At 32.4% G+C, this 22,001-nt stretch overlaps 2 protein-coding genes across 2 annotated transcripts; one reads left to right on the top strand and one right to left on the bottom strand.

Moving 5' to 3' along the window:
* Positions 1 to 10,750: 10,750 nt before the first annotated feature.
* On the top strand, positions 10,751 to 15,243 carry TRIADDRAFT_62222 (uncharacterized protein; the record flags this gene model as incomplete). Its single annotated transcript, XM_002118140.1, has 4 exons — positions 10,751 to 11,679; positions 11,928 to 11,985; positions 15,007 to 15,051; positions 15,184 to 15,243. 4 exons carry the CDS (start codon positions 10,751 to 10,753, stop codon positions 15,241 to 15,243), a joined length of 1,092 nt encoding a protein of 363 aa, XP_002118176.1.
* A 580-nt stretch (positions 15,244 to 15,823) lies between these two features.
* TRIADDRAFT_62223 (uncharacterized protein) lies at positions 15,824 to 21,453 on the bottom strand (the record flags this gene model as incomplete). The annotated part of the gene is made up of 2 exons (XM_002118158.1): positions 15,824 to 20,529; positions 21,360 to 21,453. 2 exons carry the CDS (start codon positions 21,451 to 21,453, stop codon positions 15,824 to 15,826), a joined length of 4,800 nt encoding a protein of 1,599 aa, XP_002118194.1.
* Between the last annotated feature and the right edge of the window lie 548 nt (positions 21,454 to 22,001).

A 22,001-nucleotide genomic window follows, 5' to 3' on the forward strand; every position in this document is an offset into this window, starting at 1 on the left:
TTATGCTAATTGCTTGATTGTAATGATTAGCATCATTTTTACTAGAATTAATTAATTTCAATTCATGTGACTAAGTGGATAATAGGCTTATGATATAATCGTTATGATTATAATCAAAAAAACAGAAATGATAACGTTAACGAGATGTTGAACACTGTACAGTACATTATAATTATCGTTGAAGTTAGCTTGACGATCTCTCTAATCAAATCAACGATCATCGTTTAATATCAATTTTAAGTATGGTCTATTCTTGAATAGGGCAATTAAAGAAATCGACAGAAGATTTATTGTAATACAAGGATTTAGTATTATCTAGAAGTTATTAGACACCACGACAAAGTGGCTTTAATATTTAATGCATATTGGAGTTAAGAGTTCTGTCTTCCTTCAATACTCGCATCATCTCCTATTCATCTCTAAGAACATACTGCATCATTTTAAACTGGAAAACTATATGATTAGACATAATTTCGGCTAATCTTTATCTAATATAGTACTGGTGAATACACATTTTCTCTTACACTGTAGAGCAGTAAAAGTTATAGCTTTACTTAGATTTTAAAAGTTTGCATTGCTTCATTGAACCTTAAAATCCTTCAAATTCATATATAATTATAATCATTGCTTATATAGAACTTATCTAATCAAACATAAGCTTGATTATTAAATCTAATATCATTGCCATTGACAAAAATCTGATTATATTAAATCTATTTCCTGTTATAATGATGATGATAAATATGAATATAACAGCAATAGAACCATACGATGTTATAATTGGTTTATTTTCTTCGTGAAAGCTAAATAAACCAAAATACTATAATGCTAGATTCTGTCAGCTAGTACAAGGCATCATTAAAAGTCTTGTTACCGTGTGAGGCAAAATAGAAACATACAGTTCGTGATTGCCATTTTTCATTCAGCAAACAATAATTATTTAGTAACAGTATAACCGAATATTTTAGTAAGGCCACTCATACCTCAATTTGCCCATTTCTGGTAGCGATACAAAGACTACTAATTGTTCGCTATAAATTACATGCAAGCCTGCCTAATTAATTGCCGCCAGTAAGTACTAAGAACTATTTTATTTTCCTTGTGTTACTCTTTCAATAGTTCATAATCGTACTAGAAAGATTGTTTATGTATTAACAGTAACATTTTGACTATTATTAGAATTCAAAGTAAATATACATTATCATCTACATTATCCAATGGACTTTATAAATAAAAGTTTAAAATCCGAATTGATCAAGTTAATTGGCGGTACAGCGTTCTTATTGATACAAATCAACAGCTGTGGGCTTATCCATTAGAACTTGAATTCATTAATTAGTATGATAATCATCCTCCATAATAAAAAAAAACAATTAATTGGTTGTAAAACTTGATACTTGGATTTAATTTACAGAATAAAATTATAACAACTGCATCAATCGTCAACCACTTGAATTTTACTACTTATTAGCAAGGCCTAGGCCACTCTTGAGTCGTAATATGGCACACTTCATAAAGATCCATTTCTATTGAAGCAGAGAAAAACAGTTTACAAATAACCCCATCTCAGGTCTCGGAATAGTTCCATTCCAGACACTTAGTTAATCTGTCTATTATATGTCTGATTTCTAGCGCGTAGACATTGTCGGCAAAACATGGATATTGTCTAGGAAAGGAAGTAGTATTCCAAAATCGATCGTAATAGTTGATTATTATTGCCCTTTTACGATATGTAGTCCAAAGCTTTTAGACTTTGAGCATTAAAATTTAATATGTTTTTAAATAAATTGATATGATAGACTGAATAATTTTACAGCCTAATGAATATGAAGAGAATTAATCTATTCAATTGGATTGCCTTCCAAGATGATTTGCCGATTGCCAAATCTAGATAATACTAATTGTATAGTTGTCTCCAGTTCAATCCATAGTTCCCAGCATTATTGGAAATCAGCAATTATAATTACTTCTTGTTTATTTGTAGATCAAATTCTTCCGAATTATTGATGGAAGAACTTGAAATAAGAATCATCTCTGATATTTAATAGTGTATTATTATTTTATTGAAAACTTTCTTATTGTTTATAAGCATTCCAACACGAACAGTATCCAATTTTAGGACCTTTCTGCGAATAAATCGAAACAGTTCCAATCGTTAATTGATTCAAAATGGTTAAAAATATAGGAGATACGCTATTCCTTATATTAAATAACAGATGAGATATTCCCTATATTAAATGATTTTCTAACTAAAGGACTATCTTAAGTTTATGATAGCGATCAGCAAGACAAGCTAGCAGTAAAATTATAGCAAAATTCACATCATGTATGCAAGATGTTGCTAGAATCTAGAAATTATAGTATTAGCCTAAACTTTAGTTATTGCCCGGTTTAATAGGAGTCTACTAGATTAACTATGAGCAATTATTGAATCGACATCTTCGTAATCAATATTACTATTTATCTTTACTGAATGCAGATAACCCAAAATTAAAAGAGAACGATTCAAGTTACATGATTGAAGTTGGACATGATCGAAACTGTCTTTTATGATTAAATTAATAAAATGAATAAGTATTCATAAAGAAAGCTTGAATAATGAAAACGTCTATTGATATTTTTACTATATGAGTTATGGTACATGCAGCTATCATTACTAGGAATGGAATGAATGCAAACCGAGTTCACTGTGGAAAGATAAACTTTCGCTAGACATTCTAAAGTACTTTCATAATTGCATTATGGTCGCATTGATGGTACTTTTGATAATTTGAGACAATCAACAAATAGACTAAGGTGATGATTAAGGTTGGCAATGTTGACAATTTGAAAACGATCATTTCAATGCCTTCATTAATATTACATTGTTGATGTGTAAAATCAATCAAATTAGGCGTGGGAAATAACCACATTCGATCATCATTCTAGATGAGACAAAAAACATAGTAGTACAGATGCAGCGGTGATTATAAAAAGCCTCTTGGTCCATCAACTGTTGTCACTTTTCATGCTGATACAGTTGATGATAACAGTAGCCTAATTAATGCTATAGTTATTACTTAAATTATAGTTGAGTTGTCGGTGGATATCAAAGCGAATAATATAAGCATTGAATACTGGAAGTGGCTTGAATCTCTTAGGTCAGTATTGAACTTTCCCTTTTTTGTCTATCAAGAGATTAAAATTCGTCTAGTCTAGCTTAGATACTGTTGACAGCCAAAATAGTTTTTAGTCTTATTTAATCATGTTTTAAATAGGAGGAAACAACATCTTATTTGAACGTACTAGATTAGCAAAATATGTTTTAATAAATGCAATTACATAAAGGTAATTGCGGAAATGTTGAAACGATGTTAGCTAAACTATCAACGTAATCATTTTAGTGAGCAATTACCAACCATGAATTTATTCTGACATCATTTTAGCTCCAAAAAATTTTTCAACGCCTATTTGGTGCTAGTCATACTTGAAGCCATACTTGACCAATCTACTTGGATATTATCCCTGTTAAACTTGCCTTTCGTGTTTGTTTTCACGCAGTGGCTAATTCAAGATTGTATTCTTAGCCCAAGAATACAAGTATCGACAAGCAAAACTCTTAGCGTTAATTTATGTCAATCTTTAATCTATGAGTTATCAGAATCTTGATTGGGTGATCCCTGAATCCTTGGAATAATTGAAAATTGCCTTTTAAGAAATCTTCAAGCTTCAATAGCATTGCAGAAATTATTCCATCTCCCAAATTTTCTATACTTTTAGTTGGTTTCCAGCCATCGATAAAGTGCCAATTTTTATTGGGATTTGATCTAACTCGTATAACGTACTCGTATCGTCCGTCAATCAGAAAGAAGATTAGGTAAGAACGAAATAAGTTTTTTTACTGCTATCGTTTTATATCCCTCTTTTTTCTATTTTAAAGTCTTCAAAGCTCGTCCATGAACTTAGTCTACTTGCTATTGTTTTCATATATCTTACTGGCTTTTAATTGGAATTTATCATTATTTTCCACTTTCATTTTATGAATACGTTGTTGGTAATATACCATAGCAAAATAGATATTTTGATTTTTTTCAATTAAACCTATCCATTATTGCTTATATCCAGATATTCTTAAGTATCATAATTAGAAAGGTTGAACAAGCCAATTTTTTATCCTATAAATTACAGTCTTCTGACGGATTTTATTGTACAGTATTGTAATTGCATATTACTGTTGCTCATCGATTGTAACGAAAACGATTGGAAATGACTTTAATTATAGATTATTTTTCTATTCTGACATTTTGCCTTGACTCGATCTCACCCTATGCTGTTACTATCAATAATTACTTAGCAGATCAATATGATATTCAATTATGTTATTATACTATGTTGGGTATCCAAAATAAACCTTTCGAAAGACTGGAGATTGGGAACCTTTATGAAGGCTTTCTATCTTAACAAGTACCAGTACATGTATCAAAATATTAAATCATGATATATCGTAACACTGTCTGATCCTACTTTATTTCCTAGCATTATAACCAAAATTAATATTAGATTACTAATCTTTGACTGTATTGCACGTAAGCGACAACGAAAGGAAATGTACCATCGTGCGATGCCTAGATTTTATATATTTAAAATTCTACTGTCTTTTACTGTATTAAGCGCCAGCTATTTTCTTCATCACAATATCGCTTGTATAATAACATGATTAGCAATATTATCACCTATCCATTTTCATAATTACTAGTGCTGTTGTAAAGCATCGGTAGCGAATGAGTCTCACACCGCGTTAATTTATTAATGCTGTTCAAATTTTCCACTATTCTTGAAAAGGTTGCGCTGCTAAGGATAGAATGCTTTTTATTTTAGAATTCTTCTTTGTTACAAAACAGCTATAAATTACACCATTTATGATCGATTTCATGGCAACAGTAGTGGAATAGGCTTTTATAAGGGCTATCCTTTGGCCAAAATCCATTGACAAGATGACATTCACATCGTAGGGAATTAGAATAACGAGATGTTGTTAATCATGATTATGTTGATTAATTTGTTGGTTTATATTGTCAGTCGTAATTAATGATCTATTCATCCATTTAATTTACCATGGATAGGAGACAGTGCCAATATTGTCAATTATTAGCTATGAATTGTAAGGTCATTTCATAATTATTTCAATACTATAACGCTAAATGAGAGGTTACGTGCTATTTAAATTTGGTAATTGGAGCAGGAAAGATGTGCATTCGAATGAAGAAATGATCATTATATTCCATTACAAGTTGATAGCTACTTTATGCTAATTCTTTCAGTCAATGGGATGGATAATGAACTTGTTCAATCTGGTGCTTGTAAACCAAGATAATACTAATAAGTTAGATAGAAAGAACCGAGATTGTACTTGTAGAGTTGAATTTGATTAGGTAACAAAGTTGAGCTTTCAATGGATGTTACAGAGAGTGCTTCATTTTTATTTCTTCGCAGCTTGTTGGAAACATTCTCATATTATTTATATGCTTTAACTGTGGTGCTTTGCGAGCGAAACACACATCTACTTTAAATGTTGTAAAGACTATTGATTCGTACTTTAGAAAATTGAGAAGTAGTTCTTAATTGATGTTAAATTATAATCAATTCTTGATGGTCCAGTAAGGGGCATTAGATCAATTCTATCGTCAATATAGTACAAATCTAAGTAGTAAAGATCAAATGATGGTAGCATTCATCTTCCCTAAGTTCTTAATTGACTTTTAATTATAATCATTTCTTGATAATGTAAACGGCAATAGATCAACTCTTTCATCATTATATTACCAATTTAAGTAGTGAAAATCAGATGATATTAGCGCTCACCTTCTTTAGTTAATTGAATTTGATATAAGCGGTAAGTTTTTCCTTTATATCGCTTAACATATCAACAGTAATTTGTTGATAGTTAGAGTGGATAATGTAGGCTATCATTCTATTTGTAATCATATCTTTAATTTCTCGTAAGTTCATTTTGGGCAGACAGTTAAATGGATTAATATATTTTGAAGATATTGATACAAATGAGATGGGGCTCTGATCGTGTTGGCCTCGGCAAATTTGTTCATTATTTTTGAGATTCAAGGTTTGAAATCATCAAGAGATTATTAGTTCTAGCCCCAATCGTTTTATTACTAAGGATCTATTTTTATTATTACTAGAGTTTACGGATAGCGGTTTTAATTCACGTTACTTTCATTTATTCATATTTTCCCTCCATTTATCTAAGCAGCCAACTTAACTGTCTTCTTTGTCGCTTTTATATAGTTTAAACCAATCATACGAATACTTATCTTTAGCAATTCATTCCACATTCTTAAGACCTAATGTTACATAAGCCTGTATTTAGATACATCATGTTTAGATTTGATTTGTTTGCGGTTATGCAGTGGTTTATATTCATTTTATTAGTATTATTTCTATAATTATGTACAACGTTCATTTAGTCCCATAAACATCTTGGTTATCGTTATCAGATTTCTATCATTCAAAGCCAGTTAATAATTTCATTCCAAACTTCTTTATTAATTTATCAGCGACAATTCTAGTTACATTATGGGCTTAGAACGGTCAGGATTTCAAATTCATTACGATATTTTCCTATAATAGGCTTAATTTACTTCGTGATCGGTTTCATTTTCTATTCCATAAGGTACCGTAATCAACTTACTAAACTAGAAAGTTTTACCTTAGAGGGGAATTTCAGTCGTGCTTATTTGGCGATAGTAACTATTTTTACCAGTTTACCACCGTTCAGTTTCTGTCTTTTCAAGACTTGAAGCTTTTGAAACGAGTCTTATTGATATTGTGGGCTTACGCATATAGTAGAATTGAATAGTGAATAAATTTTTAGTAATGAATGAACGCGAAATATAGCCATACAAAGTAACTATTTCTCGTCGCGATAGATGGCACGGCGGTATTAAAAATTTATAAAGTTCAAAGTCTTGTTTTGGCATGATAGTTAGTATACATATGGAGGCAAGATCCTCTTTACTTATTGACCATTCTAACTCATAGATGACTAATTGCTATTCACTCTTTGGATAGTCCAAACAATAAACCACACAGAAAAAGTTGACATGAAGATCTATTTCTTATTCGTCAATGTCTTTATGATTACTCAGTACTTTTGTAATAGTATTCTCTATTCTACCATCCGTTCAATTGGGTCACATTATCATTCTTAGAGTCTTGTGAGTTATTTCACGCCTTAATTATTTCGAGACCGGATTAGACGCCGTGTATTATGCGCGAATTTCCATTCCTCCTAGGATAGAGACTCTGCAACAGCAGATTATTTCATGAAGGATATTCTCATTGGATAAAATCGTAATGACCTTATTCGATATTGAAAATCAGCTATATTGGGATATTACTCCATTAATGGCGATAATTGCTTGAATCTAGCAATATCAGTGAGTGTATATTGATCTATAATTAGTTTCTATTTCCCTTCATATCATCATCTGAACTCCCGACGTAGGAAATTGATTATTCATTTATCGACTCAAAATAACCTCATCTTCTGTGGAAGAAATCTTAATATAGAAAGATCAGGGTTTTAGATGTTGCCGATTGATTTAGATATGGACTAAATGAATGAGTAAATCAACATTATTGGAAGAATTTCCTCTTTTATTTATTTCTTTCATGCCATCTTGCCTACTTACAACTGCTGTATTTGTCGGTTAGTTCCTGGTCGTGGCTTCTGTTAACCCGATTGTTTTAATTTCTTTTCGATCTAACTAGGTGAGCAACTATCTATTGTAATCCCCCTCCCTGATTAGATTGCTTACATCCTAGACCGTTGTCCTAGTTTTCTATCGTCAATTTAACCTTGAGCTGATCTTTCGACACTTAACATTAATCGCCGATTAACCATTATGTCGTTTATTCCTTATGTACTACAATTTACCTCGTATTGAAGTTATAATACTAGTAAGGCCAACGACTTCCTTATTGCCATCATTCTGCTCTACATAAAGGGATTTTCCAGCGTTACAGCTACTGTTCTTTAAAATTGATCGCCTAGTATTCCATCTTTAGTCTAACATCTTATTTACATTGAAACAATCGTCGATCATTATCACCTCATAGCCATTTATTCCAATTTTTCTTTATCAGGAGATTCTTAGCGCTTCATTGACAGAATAGACAGGCATTTCTAGGAATATTGTAAATTTTCTATTTGTTTCAATGATTCCATCCTCTTTAACCATAGATGGGGCTTTGTTTCTACTGTGTTATTGTCTTCTATCTATTATGCTGTCTGATTTGAGGAAGTAGAGGACAGAAATTGGCGATTTATTTCAACCGCTATTTTTACTCTATCATCAATCACTAGATATAAAATTTACTCCTAATTTTAAACCATATTCCAGTGATCATTTATTTCACTCAATTGCTCTTTCTGACTTGATAGTTATGACTTCTTACAACGGTAGAAATCAATTCTTAATCATTTTGCCAAGTTAAAGCAGAACTTGCTAATAGTCAAAAGATTGTAAACTTCAATATTTTGTTTTACTGGATAAATTTCTAATCGGTATCAAATTTGTTTTCACTATTTCCAAATTGATGTGTATGAAGGTTAATATTGCAGGATAGATAAGGTACAGGCTCATTTTTACATAAGCTACTAAATGTTTTAGCGACTAGAATTTTCAATTGCATAAACTCAAGAATTAGACATCAGTTTGCTTAGCTTATGTAATTACAAACATTGACAAAGTGCATATTACATGAGTCTTTAGGTTACAATTTTATGCCATTGGATAAGTAATCTACGCGTTATATTTTTCTTATTTTCCTGTTTCAATGTTGAACAATATATCATCATTAATGCTATTAAATTTAGATACAGTTTCAATCTTAGAAGATGGAAAGATATTTAAGACACTTCTTACATCTGTTTTTCACTGCCTACACCGCACCTTGAACATCAGTTAGTCAAATTAAAATCGTCCTTTTTCTTTAGTAACAACATATCAACTTGTGTAGTATCATTAGAAGAAACTTATTTTACTCAAATCATTATTCTAGAAATAATATTTGCTATTGTTGCTTTTTTTAACGGATATTTTTATCAACATTATTACTATAGACTAGTTACGTTATCATATTACATAAGGTGCATTGCTACAACTATTTATTTAATGTGGTATAGTTCAAGCCTTGAATAGATCATTCTGTTAGGATACGGTTACTGTAATTATTTTACTAATCAGTTATCAGCTGCCTTATTATTCTTGTTATCGTATTTTATTTCAGAGCAATCAGCTGACTATCAACGTTCTTGTTCGATCTCTTTTAAAAATTTTAATTGTAACAGACTCAATGATATAAATAGGATATAATTTTACTTTAAATAAGATACTGCCATTAAATATTCTGATTGTATTGGTATTCTAAACTTTAATACTATTTATGATAGGTTGGCTATTTATTTTGTAAATGATACTTTTATTACTGCAAGTTAAAGCTGCTATACGATCTACATCAGCCACCGATCCTAATGACTCCGTAATCTATCAATCAATCGATCTTAATCATTTTATTGGCTATTACTGAAAGAATCGATATTGTACAGTATAATTATAGAGCTAAAGCGGAACCGTAAATCGAAAGTATTAAGAAGTTTACCAGTGATAATTTGTCAAAGATATTTTATAGTAGATTAACATTTTGGCTAAATCTAAATCACAATACCATCGGTTCTGGGTACATCTATTCAAATCAATTCAATTAGAGTCAAAGGGTGACTTGGATTGAATATTACCGCAAATAATCCATCTACTTATCAATTCTTCATAAAATCGAACAGCGGACATCAAGTATAAACAAGAAATCCACCAACTTCGCCTAGCAATACTTTAATTCCTTTGCTAATGCAAGTCGCTAATCTTGGAATGACCATTTCTTTTAAATTATAACTCTGCATTGGTAACTGTAATAAAACTTTAGAATCGGTATCTTCAACTTAATTCCAATTTCTATAATTTCCAATGCTAATTTGGACTCGAAATAGTTTCTTTAAACTTTAATATCTTAACGTAGCATTTCTTAAGCAAGAATTTAAGGAAATTGTAGAGCTACATCAGGTGTTCAATAATTTATGATATTTTATTATAGTTTAATAACTGATGTGTCAATTTCGACCCAAAGCTAACACGAATATAATAATATCATTGCTATATTAATCAATATTCTTTAAGATTTCTGTAGTCACTAATTCAATATTAATTGCAATTTGTATTAATTATAAGTCCATAACTCGATTTTTAGCTATTGATGAAAAAACTTAATTATTACCTCCGATATAGTAACTTGAACGGTAATTATTATTTCACCATTTAAACTCCCAAGAAATTAGTCTATTTTAGCTATAGGACTGGATTTTGAATACAATTATTTGATATTGTCAATTTTAATACTTAATTAAAGAGTTTAAGCTTACTTTTCTGACATCATTTGTTGAACCTGATTCAAGTAAAACATTGGTAGATTGATTTAAACTGCAATCATGGACAACCTTACCATCCAATCAACAACCAAACCTATTGACCAATTTAAACTTAATTCCTATGTTACAAAACGGCAGATATATGGTTTTGGTATTACCTTTTCCATTATTGCAGTAGCCTGTGTCATCTCAAATTTGATCATGATATTAGCTATTATACGCAATCGCTACCGCAACATGTGGACTGTAACTAACTACTATATCTTCAATATGGCTCTGGTCGATTTATTGACAGGATCAATAGTCATTCCATGTCGAACTGCTCAGTTTGCGTTCCTCTATTGGTTTCTGGGTCGATTTTTGTGTGTTATTCATATTACTGTTGAGAAACTGTTATTTTGCTGCAGCATCTACACGTTAACATTAATGGCATTTGCACGATATCAAGCTATTGTTAACCCGTTAAACAGCAATTATCACTTCAAAGGAGCGCTTTGGAGATTAGGGGTAATCTGGTTACTCTCCATTGCTTCTTGTATACCGTTAATAATTCATATGCCGTTTCAAGTTTATACCTTAAAAAGACCCTATATACTAAGCAATCACGATTGTCAACCTACATTTAGATCAAGAGAGGAATCCGAGCTCTACTTACGAATCTATTATGCTTTATTCATGTTTTTCGCTTTCTTTTTGCCTTTAATTATTATTTCTTATTGCTATTTTAAAATCTATCAAACTTTACGTAACCGTAAGCGTGATTCGACATTAAAGTCGACAATGAAGAATTATTCCAAATCGATCAAGCGAACAAATAGAAAAGTAATCCATATGTTATTGACCATTACCGTCCTATTTTTTATAAGCTGGTTTCCACATAACTTTTCAATTATACTTTTAAATGTTGCCGGTCTAAATAAGGTTTGGATTAAAAGTTATAAAGATTACCTTAGTTATATCAATATTGGTCAGACGGGCAAGGTTTTATCCTATTTAAACAGTTGCCAAAACTTTTTTGTCTGCTTGATATTTAATAAGTCATTCCAAGATGCCATTGCTGACATTTTAACTTTGGGTTATTATAAGAGAACGGAGTCGTTGTTTAGTTATCAAGCAAGCAATGTGAGCTCAACTCATCGTGTTAATGACCATGCTGAATTAACTCGCAATGAATCTTTGCCGGAAAAGAATCCTCTTGGGTCTGACGCACCAACCCATGTATAAGCTGAAAAATGAAAATAGAAAGCATGGTACAGCTGTTTTGGCTAATGAAACTCTTTTAATAATTAGCTTACTTCTAATGGAATGTCATATCCTTCATTCGTGGCTATGAAAAAAGCGATAACTCTCTTTTAACGTTTAAGTAGAATTGAATAACCTTGAAAGAAAAATTACGAAGAGTAACAGCACAGATAATTTACAAGTTCCTTTTCACTACTTGCGCTAGATTAACTTTTTTACAAATGGGAAGTTTAGGCCCTATATCAGTTTCGCCCTATTTCGAGGTAAAAGTAAAATGAAACTTAGCTTAGACTAATTAAAGCATGGACATAGTAAATGATTTACATGAATTGATCCGATAATACTCTTGTAATCATTTATTATCGAAAATAGTTACATGCAGTAGATATTGCACATGTTCGCATCCGTTTTTACGTAGATAATTGATCGAATATGACATTGAAATCTTAAAATTCCGATTGTAGATAAATGCCTGATTTTAGCTTTATTTTTCGGTATAGAATAAGCAATAATTATGAATTAATCAGCTGATAGATATTTTCAATCTTTAATCATAGCTTTCAATTAATAATCTTTGATAATCTCTGTTACGACAACACATCTAAATGTAATGACTAAATTTTTATCTCTCTCACGTATACAGTATGATTTTTAAAACCAATTATATGCAATATATTAGTATAGAATAACATATTGTAAGAAGGATTAGGTAATCGAATGCACTTTATATCACAGTTTTATAGTAGGATATGTTTATCCAAACACTTCCAGATGTTATTGAAGATACTTCATATTTTAATCTGCTCTATTTATCACGATTGCATTATATCTATCTATATTAAATAGGGATAATTTAATCTGTATTAATCAATAATAAATAGAATCTACGCAGTCATCACATACAATAGTTGTCGTGATTAACTATTGATGTAAATGGCATGATTTACTACCGCTAGAAGCCAAGACTTCATATTAATACTGATTCGAATTTTCTATCCAGTTATAGTTAAGCTTATACGATTGTATGGATTATAAGTTTTTCCTAGAACTTATAGTATACTGTAAGTAGAGTAATATCTAGTCAATAGGCTATGTTCAAATAAAGCGTTATAGTGGTACTGAGATTGGAGCTCAATTCTAATCTAGCAGCAACGAGCTTATCTTGTCGTCTTTATTAATGGCGTCTTTATCACCATAGATACTTTAATTTGGCATGGTACCAAAGTGTACATCACTCTTAAAATACCGTAGTTTAACAACTAGATATGGTTAATTGCAATATTAAACTCATTTAGGGAGAACAGAATCAAGGTGAAAATAAGGAATGCTAGAATTATCTTACAATTGTACGAAGCGTAAATAACTACTATCAATATTAAAATGCGATATTAAAATAATGGGCTAAAATTTTCTTTGAATTATTCCACATAATAATACAAGTGGCTGAAACGTTAATTTATCATCGTGGTTATTTATAGTATCGAATTTCATAGCTGTACTGGGTCTACATTTCTCCACACCTTATTCTATTTGGATAATTTTATCTAATACTGGAAAAAAAATTGTAACGATTGCATTGCTTCCAGATCGAATGGAAAATGTTTACTTGGTTTTGACATAATAGTTTAAATGATAACGTAGAGGTGACATTAGAAAGGCTTTCTAATAGTACATAGGCGAGAATTTATTGCAACTACATGTTAAGTGGTAAGTAATGATGATCGAAGTAATAGATTTATGATAACACGATATAAGAGAGAAATCAATCTTTTTAGAATAGACTTGAAAATAATATGACTTAGGCTATCAACTTTTATTTGAGTTAGCAAATGGTCACCTCAATTTTCGATAGATCTAGAATTGGAATGAGGGAATCAAAATGTTGCTTAGTTAAACTTTTTGGGGTATATGTATGTAAAATTATTAATTTCTGCTCCTTATGTTTCTGTATTCAATATCCATAATCAAATTGGCGATACAATATGAGTTATCTAATCACAGTGCCTGTGTGATTGTTGTAACTCTTAACATGGTTGATTTTTCTTTCAACCAGAATTAACTAATTGGTAGTTTGTATTATCTGCAGCAAAGGCAATAATAAGGAATAGCCATCCATCGCCATTGATGAGTCTGCTTTAAGTATAGAAACCAAATAAGAGCGTTATCTTGGATAACTATTCGTAGTTATCTATCGAGTAATCAACTAACGTGTCAACAAGTAAGTTATAGCATTATGTTAGACCTTGATCCGCATCGAAAGGGGCTTAACAGTAGCGAAGAACTTAGCCTTTATTGTGGTGGTTGTAAATTAGGCAATAATCTTGTTTAATCAACGGTCTTTAAGATTGCTTTGCTCCACTTGAGGCACATTCAATAATCTACAACACAATTTTTTCATACTATAAAATCATCATTATTCTGTATCGATAGTTTAACAAATCGAGCGAACTTTACGATTACACTAATAGCGATTGGCAATCGACTTGTTTATTTTTTATGACGTTTCTGCATCAATATCGCCTTAAAATAATGCCTAATTAAGAGACTATTTCTCTTGTAGATTGTGAGATATCGACTGATTGTGATTTTTATGAGATGGTTGTTGCTACTATTCATCATTAAAAAAGAACGCGATAGCAACCATAGATTAAAAGAGATTTAGGATAGAGCTAGTTAAATTAATCTCCCGTTATAGATTAGGGTAGAAAATATAACCCTACTATTCTATCTATCTCATAATTAAATCATATGTTGGAATAATTTAATAGGATATCAATCCACAACGTCAAATTATGATGTTAGAAGTCTTTAAAGTTATTTATTCGACTGGAAGGAGCCTAATGATAATATTGATCAAGATGATGTGTTCTCCTCAATCGCAAATCGCATTGAAAATGTAGATCATTTAAAGATATTTGCTTTGCAAGCGTAATTCTCGTCATTACAAGCTAATAATAATAGCTAAGATTCACCAACAATGTCCTATTAATACATCAAATTACACACAACGTTGTCCACAAGGAAGTTTTACAGTCTCATCGACGTTGAATAAATCATAATACTATTGGATCTGTAGGACAGGTGATGTAATATAAAATCGATGCCTATTTGTGAATATCAGACTTACAGCAGCTTAAACTATCCCATTGCTATAGCTGATTTTGCATCAAATATTGAGATCTATTGATAGCGTACTGCATCATGGCAAAATACCGTGATATTAACTGCCATCATTTATGTTCTAAAAATAATTTCCTTCTGGTGTGCTTGTTACATTATTAAAGCTATCTTCATGCATCTATCTCGTTTGTCCGTTAGGCCAGAAAACGGTAAGCTTGCACTCTTTACCTATTTTGCCTTACTATTCGACTAGCCACGTCGCATTCACGTTGTAACCTCAAATGGTTATCTTCTTCATGCTAGCTCAATAAAGATTACTGTTTCAATATTTATTTCTCTAGTCATTTATTGCAATTATGAAAGACCTTCAATCTCCCGAAACATCAACATTGTCGTTATAGTTTTAATGCGAATTTTAGTCCATATACGCGTAAGTTACAGTTTACAGCTTCAAAAAAATTAGTTCGCCAATCTAGCTTTTACGCCTTTAATGATAATATGTTTAACACTGTAATTGCGGTTCTTAAACTTTCTATGGGCGCAAATTAGCGAGAAGAAAACAATTTTTGAACTTTTGACTTAGATTAGTTAATAATTTCATGTATGCGGTAATAAATATCTAAGGCAATTATTTTGATGATCAGATACTATAGCAGATGAAAGTCGTAGATAAAAAAATGTAATTTCTTGTAACGATTAAACAGATTATGAATCATATCGACCGAGTTAAAAGATTAATAAGATTGCTTAGCTATCAAATGAGTTTATTTAAGTTGATATGCGAATATTTGTAAATGCATAACATTAATGATAGTTGCGGGGGTATTTCAGTCATCAGAGTATTAAACTGATCATAGAGACCATGGAGAAACCTCATGCATAATTTGTGTGCATTTTCGTGTTATTAATTCGCTAACAGATAAACTAAGATGCGATTTGGCTATGTCAGACTGAATATGAATTATGCCCCAAAACAAAGTACTAATTTGCTAAATGTTCAATCAACCGATTCCACGAGTTGTTATCATCCGCTCTTAAGTCTTCGATAACTTCGTGACCTGCATTGATCAAAAATTGAACAGCATTCTCCGAATTATCATCAAAGCGAATAGGATATTCTAACCAATATTGCCAACGGCTGTAATGAGATCCCATAATAGAATGTAGTTCATCGTCCACGTTATTTTGTTGAGCTTCGAGTACGCGATGTAGTTTAGTTGCCCAAAACAGTGCACCTTGATTTGATTGCGGTCTAAGGATACTATTTACGGCATCGCCAGTTCCTAGAGACCATAAGTAAATGTTTTCTCGTTTAATACCTTGGTCGAGAGCATGTTTATATGCATATCCAGCTGGATTGTTGGCATGAACTCCACCGTCAATAAATACATGCTCTAATTTTTGCGTAGAATTAGTTTTGGTATTGTGCCTCTGATCTATTATAATCCGATGTGGAGGAAAGTAAGTAGGCGCTGCACTCGTTGCTAAAGCGACGTCTAATATCTTAAAATTCTTTCGCGGATCTTTGAGGGCCTCACAACGTGTAAAGTAAGTAGTGACAAGTAGTTGATTTTGATTGCAAGCTGGTATAGCAACATCGGTTAAAAGTTGAGATAATGTAGTATCATTGAAGTATTGGCTTAGTACATTTTTTAAGCGTTTATCGCAATATTTGTGGCTGGCAAATCCAAGCCACGATATAGTCCTTTCGTAAAATATTTCAGATGATTTATCTTTATATAAAGATAAAATGTCAGCAGCTCGATATTTTGGCTTACAGCTGTTTTCAGCTTCGGGAGTGGTAAGACCAAGTGAGATAATACCTCCTGTTGATGTTCCAGATATTAAATTAAAGTTGTAGCTAATAGGTCGGTGTGTACAGCGTTCTATTTCCGATAAAACAACTGCAGGAATAATTCCACGAATCCCTCCACCATCGATACTTAAAATATTATAAGAACTGAAGGAAGTAGAGCTCCGGCGCTGTTGGTAAGTCGTCGAGTTATAATCAAGTTGTGTTGCGTCGTATTGAAATTGACGTTGCTGATTGGAACTACGCTTAGTACACTTTTGAATTCTCGATCGTTCTCTCATAAAAATTTCATTATCGCGGTCTAATTTTAAGGCTATATTAATTACTTTAGCTGCCTTATCATAATCTTGAATGCCACGCTGTGCCTTGGCACAATAATACCAATACTGCGGTTGAGCACATAACTTTAGATTTGCAGATATCCTATCTCTTTGAGAGAGAAATCGGATTGCAGCATGATTTCGATTGCGTGCTAAATAACATTCAGCAATACGCCAACAAGCAGCCGAAGTAGGGAATAAACTTAGTGATTTAGTGTAATATTGTTTAGCCTCTTTATATTTTATCAATCGGCGTACTAAGCTTGCGGCGTCTGTTTTATTTGCCTCTATCATAAAGTGATCACCTATTCGCATTAAGATATCAGCAGCAATTATTTCGTTATTCTTAGCTGAATTTAGCTCTTTAAGTAATATCTTCAAGTTAAGATTAATGTTATGTAGAAAAACGAATTTCGGCACTCCGTTTTCTAGATAATCTGATTCTACCCCTAGGCAGATAGTTGCTATTGACTCGTGGAGTGTCGGTAGTTGATGTTTTGGGTGCATTTTAACGAAAATCGATTCTGAATTTCGTATCTTAATGACATATAGCTGAAACTGAATTCTTGTTAATTTGGATACAATTTCTAGATAAGAATATTTCAAAATACCTTCATCTAGTAGTTCATCTTCATATTTTTCCAAGAATTCTTTGGCAATAGAAGAAGATTCGGTTCGTAGTTCTTTTAGGAAGTCCATTCGCGATAAAGTAAATAAGCCATCTGATAAAATATTCAACATATTCATCATATCCACTTTACGACCTAGACTAGTAACGTAAGAATGAATAATCTTTTCGCCATCTATTTCATCGATATAGCTAGTTGGCATAGAGGCTATTGGCACTAAATTTTGAGTAGTAGTTTCTTTCTTTAGTGCTGCTGTAGGATCAAAACCTAGCGCTGATAGAAAATCTTCAACCGACGCTAGACGATATTCGGTTATGCTAAAGAATTGAAAATTCTGAGAGGTAATACTATGCATTTCAATCAGTTGTTCTTTAGCAAAATTTAAGTTATCATCTCGACCGGTGATCACATGCACTAGGGCAAAGTTTAATCTAGCTACCAATATTATTTCTTGCAAACGACTAACAAAAGGTGATTCTTCAGCATCATTCAGCTTTTCTTCAGAACCTTCATCAGCGGATCTGTCGAACAGGAAGCTTTTTGCTTGTTTTGCCAATTTCCGGACGTAATTTATAAGCATTTTACTGACTTTATTGTCTAAAGCTTCAGCAGCATCTCTTAATTGGTCACTATTGAAGACACTCTCAAAAATCTTACATGCTTCCGCTTCTAATGTAGAAGCTGGACACTTGGAAAAAGTAACTTTACCACTTATTAAAGTTTCTCCTATGATGACAAGTAAATAGGCAATGCCATCAGGGCGAAAATTATGATTCAGTAGATCTTCAATCATCTTTTTGGGCGAAATATCAATCGATCTTCCCTTGTCATAATGTATAAGGCGATAACCTGTTTCTTTCCTTTCATCATAATTTTGTGATAATTTTTCAAGGAATTGCTCGTAATCATCGCCATTATATGCTTTTATTGCGTCTGCAATTAAGTTATTTAAATTTTCACGAATTCTCGGCTCTCTTAATAACTCCACTCCTTGTTGATAAATTTTACCACCCATAAAGATGCTGAACATACCTAAAATAATACCGCCTGATACACCAATGGCTGTCCCCCATGGGCCTAATGCACTTCCAAGAACAGCACCAGTTTTTGCTACCGCTACTATGTTGGCGCAAGCCAGTCCGGCGCTACCTGCAACTACAACTCCTCCTCCTGCTTTTGCTAACGCACCTTTTGTACGAAGACTTATAGCCTCAATTTTAGCTTTCGTGATATCTTCGTTTGGGCTAGAATAAGATACTAATTTTGCTTGAGGGATCACTAATTCATTTCGAACCAGTTCAGCAATATCTTGACGAACGATGTTATGCCGCTGCTGTCGTCCTGCATAAGTAGAGATCGCAGGCAATCTTGCATTGTCTACTGCTAATGATTGGCTGTTGCGATGAACAGAAATTGTCTGACAATGAATTGGTGGCCTACTTTGAGAATTATTTTCACTTTCTGATGTAACCTCTGGTTCGGGGGGAGTATTTCCTTTATTTTGCGATTTAACCTTAGCTAATATGTCACGAATTTCCATAAATTGTGAATCAGTAGCGTCCTGACATTCCAACAAGATACGTAATGCGCCAATAGCATACAATTGCGACTCCAATGGATACTCTGCGGCACGCAAAGCCGTAGAGATGCATTTTCTTAATTCAACTTGTTGATGCTGATAACTATTGAACTTGGGCAAATCACGGTTTTGAGAAGCTAAGGTATCTATAATCTTGCAAGCAGCTCGATATTGCTGATAGCACAACTCAGCATATTTTTTTTTAATAAGAAGGTGTTCCTCTGGTGTTTTATTGACATAATCTTCACGCTTTAAAACTCTTAAGCGATCCAATTTATCTTTACCAACATTTTGCCAATCAACGACTATCGTTAAATATTCTTCTGCTTTTTTTCTATGGTAATCAGCAGCACACTCTGGTTCAGCCGAACCGACTAATCGTTCCAGTTGCTCTAAAGCGATTTGCTTCTGTTCCATTAATATCTGAAAAAATTTTTTGAAAACATCGTTATTTGGACTTTGCGGGAATCGATCAGGATGAAATTGGGAGAATAAGCGAAAGCGCTGATTGATATTTTTCTCTGTTAATTCCACATCGCCAAAGAAACTATCTCGTAACGCTGCCTCATCGCTGAGACATAACTCAACTACTTGGGCAGCTCTGTAATCTAGTAATCCTTCCATATTTTCACGAATAGCTTGTTCTCCTTTTACTGCTTCTGATAAGCGCTTCAACTCTTCTTCTAATTTATTTGGTGGCGAAGCATTTTGATCAGTTGAAGCAAGTTCTTCCTTTGCAACGTTGATATTTTCAACCAATTCTACTTTGAATTCATTCAGAGCCTTTAACACAATGTAATAATTTCTTCGTACGTCAAGAAACTTTTGTAATGTCGGAAAAGGGCTCTTTATTGATTCTATAAAATTTTTCAGTAGCTGATATAATTCATCACTGATATAAGATTGTAACTTGCTCAACACTTCGAGAAGAGTTTTAGGATCACTAGAATGCTCGATGATTTCGAATGTTTCCGTATTGCAAGATTGTATTTCACTTTCCAAATCCCGTAACTCTTGCTCAAACTTTTCAAGATATTTAGTGCTTAGTGATTTTTCATGTTCGACATTATTGTCTCTGTTGTAATGTTGGAGAAGGCTTACCTTCATAGAATGATATTTCATACGATAGTAATAGTAAGTAAGGTCGTCTCTCCCTTCAAGCTCATCTATATCAGCTTTAAGACGAGCCAATTGTTTCTCAAACTCTTCTTCGTCATTTATTCCATCAGAAATGATACCATCAATTTCTTGTAATTTAAGATCCAAGGTATGATTTATAACGCTTTCTTGAGGTACATCACGATGACGGTCAGTCATGATGATTCTATTGTTTCTTTCTGAAACAGCTGTATTTAAGAAAATGGATTAAGATTTTAATCGATGGCAATATTTTGTTACTCAAACTGTAGGAGTTGCCGAAATTTTACTAATGAAGTCAATTAGCTTATCAAGTAACTGGCACTCTGGGACAGCAACAATAGCATAAATGTGTGGGTTACTTTTATAACTACTATTACTTAAGAGAAATAACTGCCACTTAACGGCATTATGATAACCACAGTAATCGAAATGGTTTACAATTCTGAATAAAAATACCTTCAGCAGCGATAAGATGGAAGATTATCTTTTCTTCTTAATAACTATGAATATTCAGTTTTGGGATTACTTTAAGGTTTTACAGCTACGGTAGTAATTTCTTTTTATTCGGTATTTTAGCGTTATAGCTGATCTTTGAAATTTATCTTTCGACGGAGAGCCTTTGAAGTGCTCCTAAATGAAATAAAATCCTGTCTTGTTTTATTTATTTTCGAAGCTTTGGTAAGGTCAATTACAGAGGTTACCGTACTTCCTGGTTTTGATATTTTCGATTCAAACAATGATCCTTAACACGCCTTCTGAGATGATTTGCATAGCAGCGGTCATTTTAATTTATACAATGCTGAACGATAGAATCACTGCTGTGACTAATTCAAAGGAACGGAAAGTTAATTTCAGCCACAAAACTATTTCCCGAAAGTAAGGAGTAAAACAAATAGGGTTTATGACATCATCAATTTGGGAGTTACTTTCCAATTTTGTTTGGTTTCTAGTTGAAGTGATAAGATCCCAAGATGCTTTGTACACTATTCTTCAGTGATACTTTTAGTTAGGGTAATTAATACTACGGCTAATTAACTTAACTTAACTAGATCTTCTGATCGAGCCAAGTGCTGTTCAAGAAAGGTTTTGATACTTCTTAAGAAGCGGTTGATGCCTATCGGCGTCACCATTTTAGCTACAACGTTAGAATAAGGTTTTCATTCTAAAATAATATTCCATTCGATAATAATAATTTAATTCGCGGGTTCATTCTAAATCATCTGTGCCTGATCTGAACTCTTTCAACTACCAATTCAATTTACTTTCGTTGAATAGTTCTGCTATCAAGTTATCATCAATCATGATTAACTTATCCTGTAATACGGGGATTTTGTAGTGTTTTGGCGGTAGATAATCAAGCGATATCATTCTTTTTAATACTTTGGAAATCAATAAACTATCCGAGATAGATAAACAAACGAGCATTTAAAGAGTAAATTAGCGTGTTCGGGAGATTTAAGCGTTTACATAAGATGGCATATAGTTTCATCTGGCGATGATATTTCCGTATGAATTAAAAATAAAACCTTGAAATAGACCAGAATGGTATCTATGTCTGGTGCCTTCATCAAAAAAGAATCATACAAAAATCTCACTCAATTCTTAAAACATTTAAATGATCCTTTGAAATCATTCTCAGAGATGATCGATGTAAGGAGCAAATTTTGTTCTATAAGGC

The sequence above is a fragment of the Trichoplax adhaerens genome, genomic scaffold (genome assembly GCF_000150275.1).
Source record: "Trichoplax adhaerens TRIADscaffold_38 genomic scaffold, whole genome shotgun sequence".
In the NCBI taxonomy this organism is placed as follows: domain Eukaryota; kingdom Metazoa; phylum Placozoa; class Uniplacotomia; order Trichoplacea; family Trichoplacidae; genus Trichoplax; species Trichoplax adhaerens.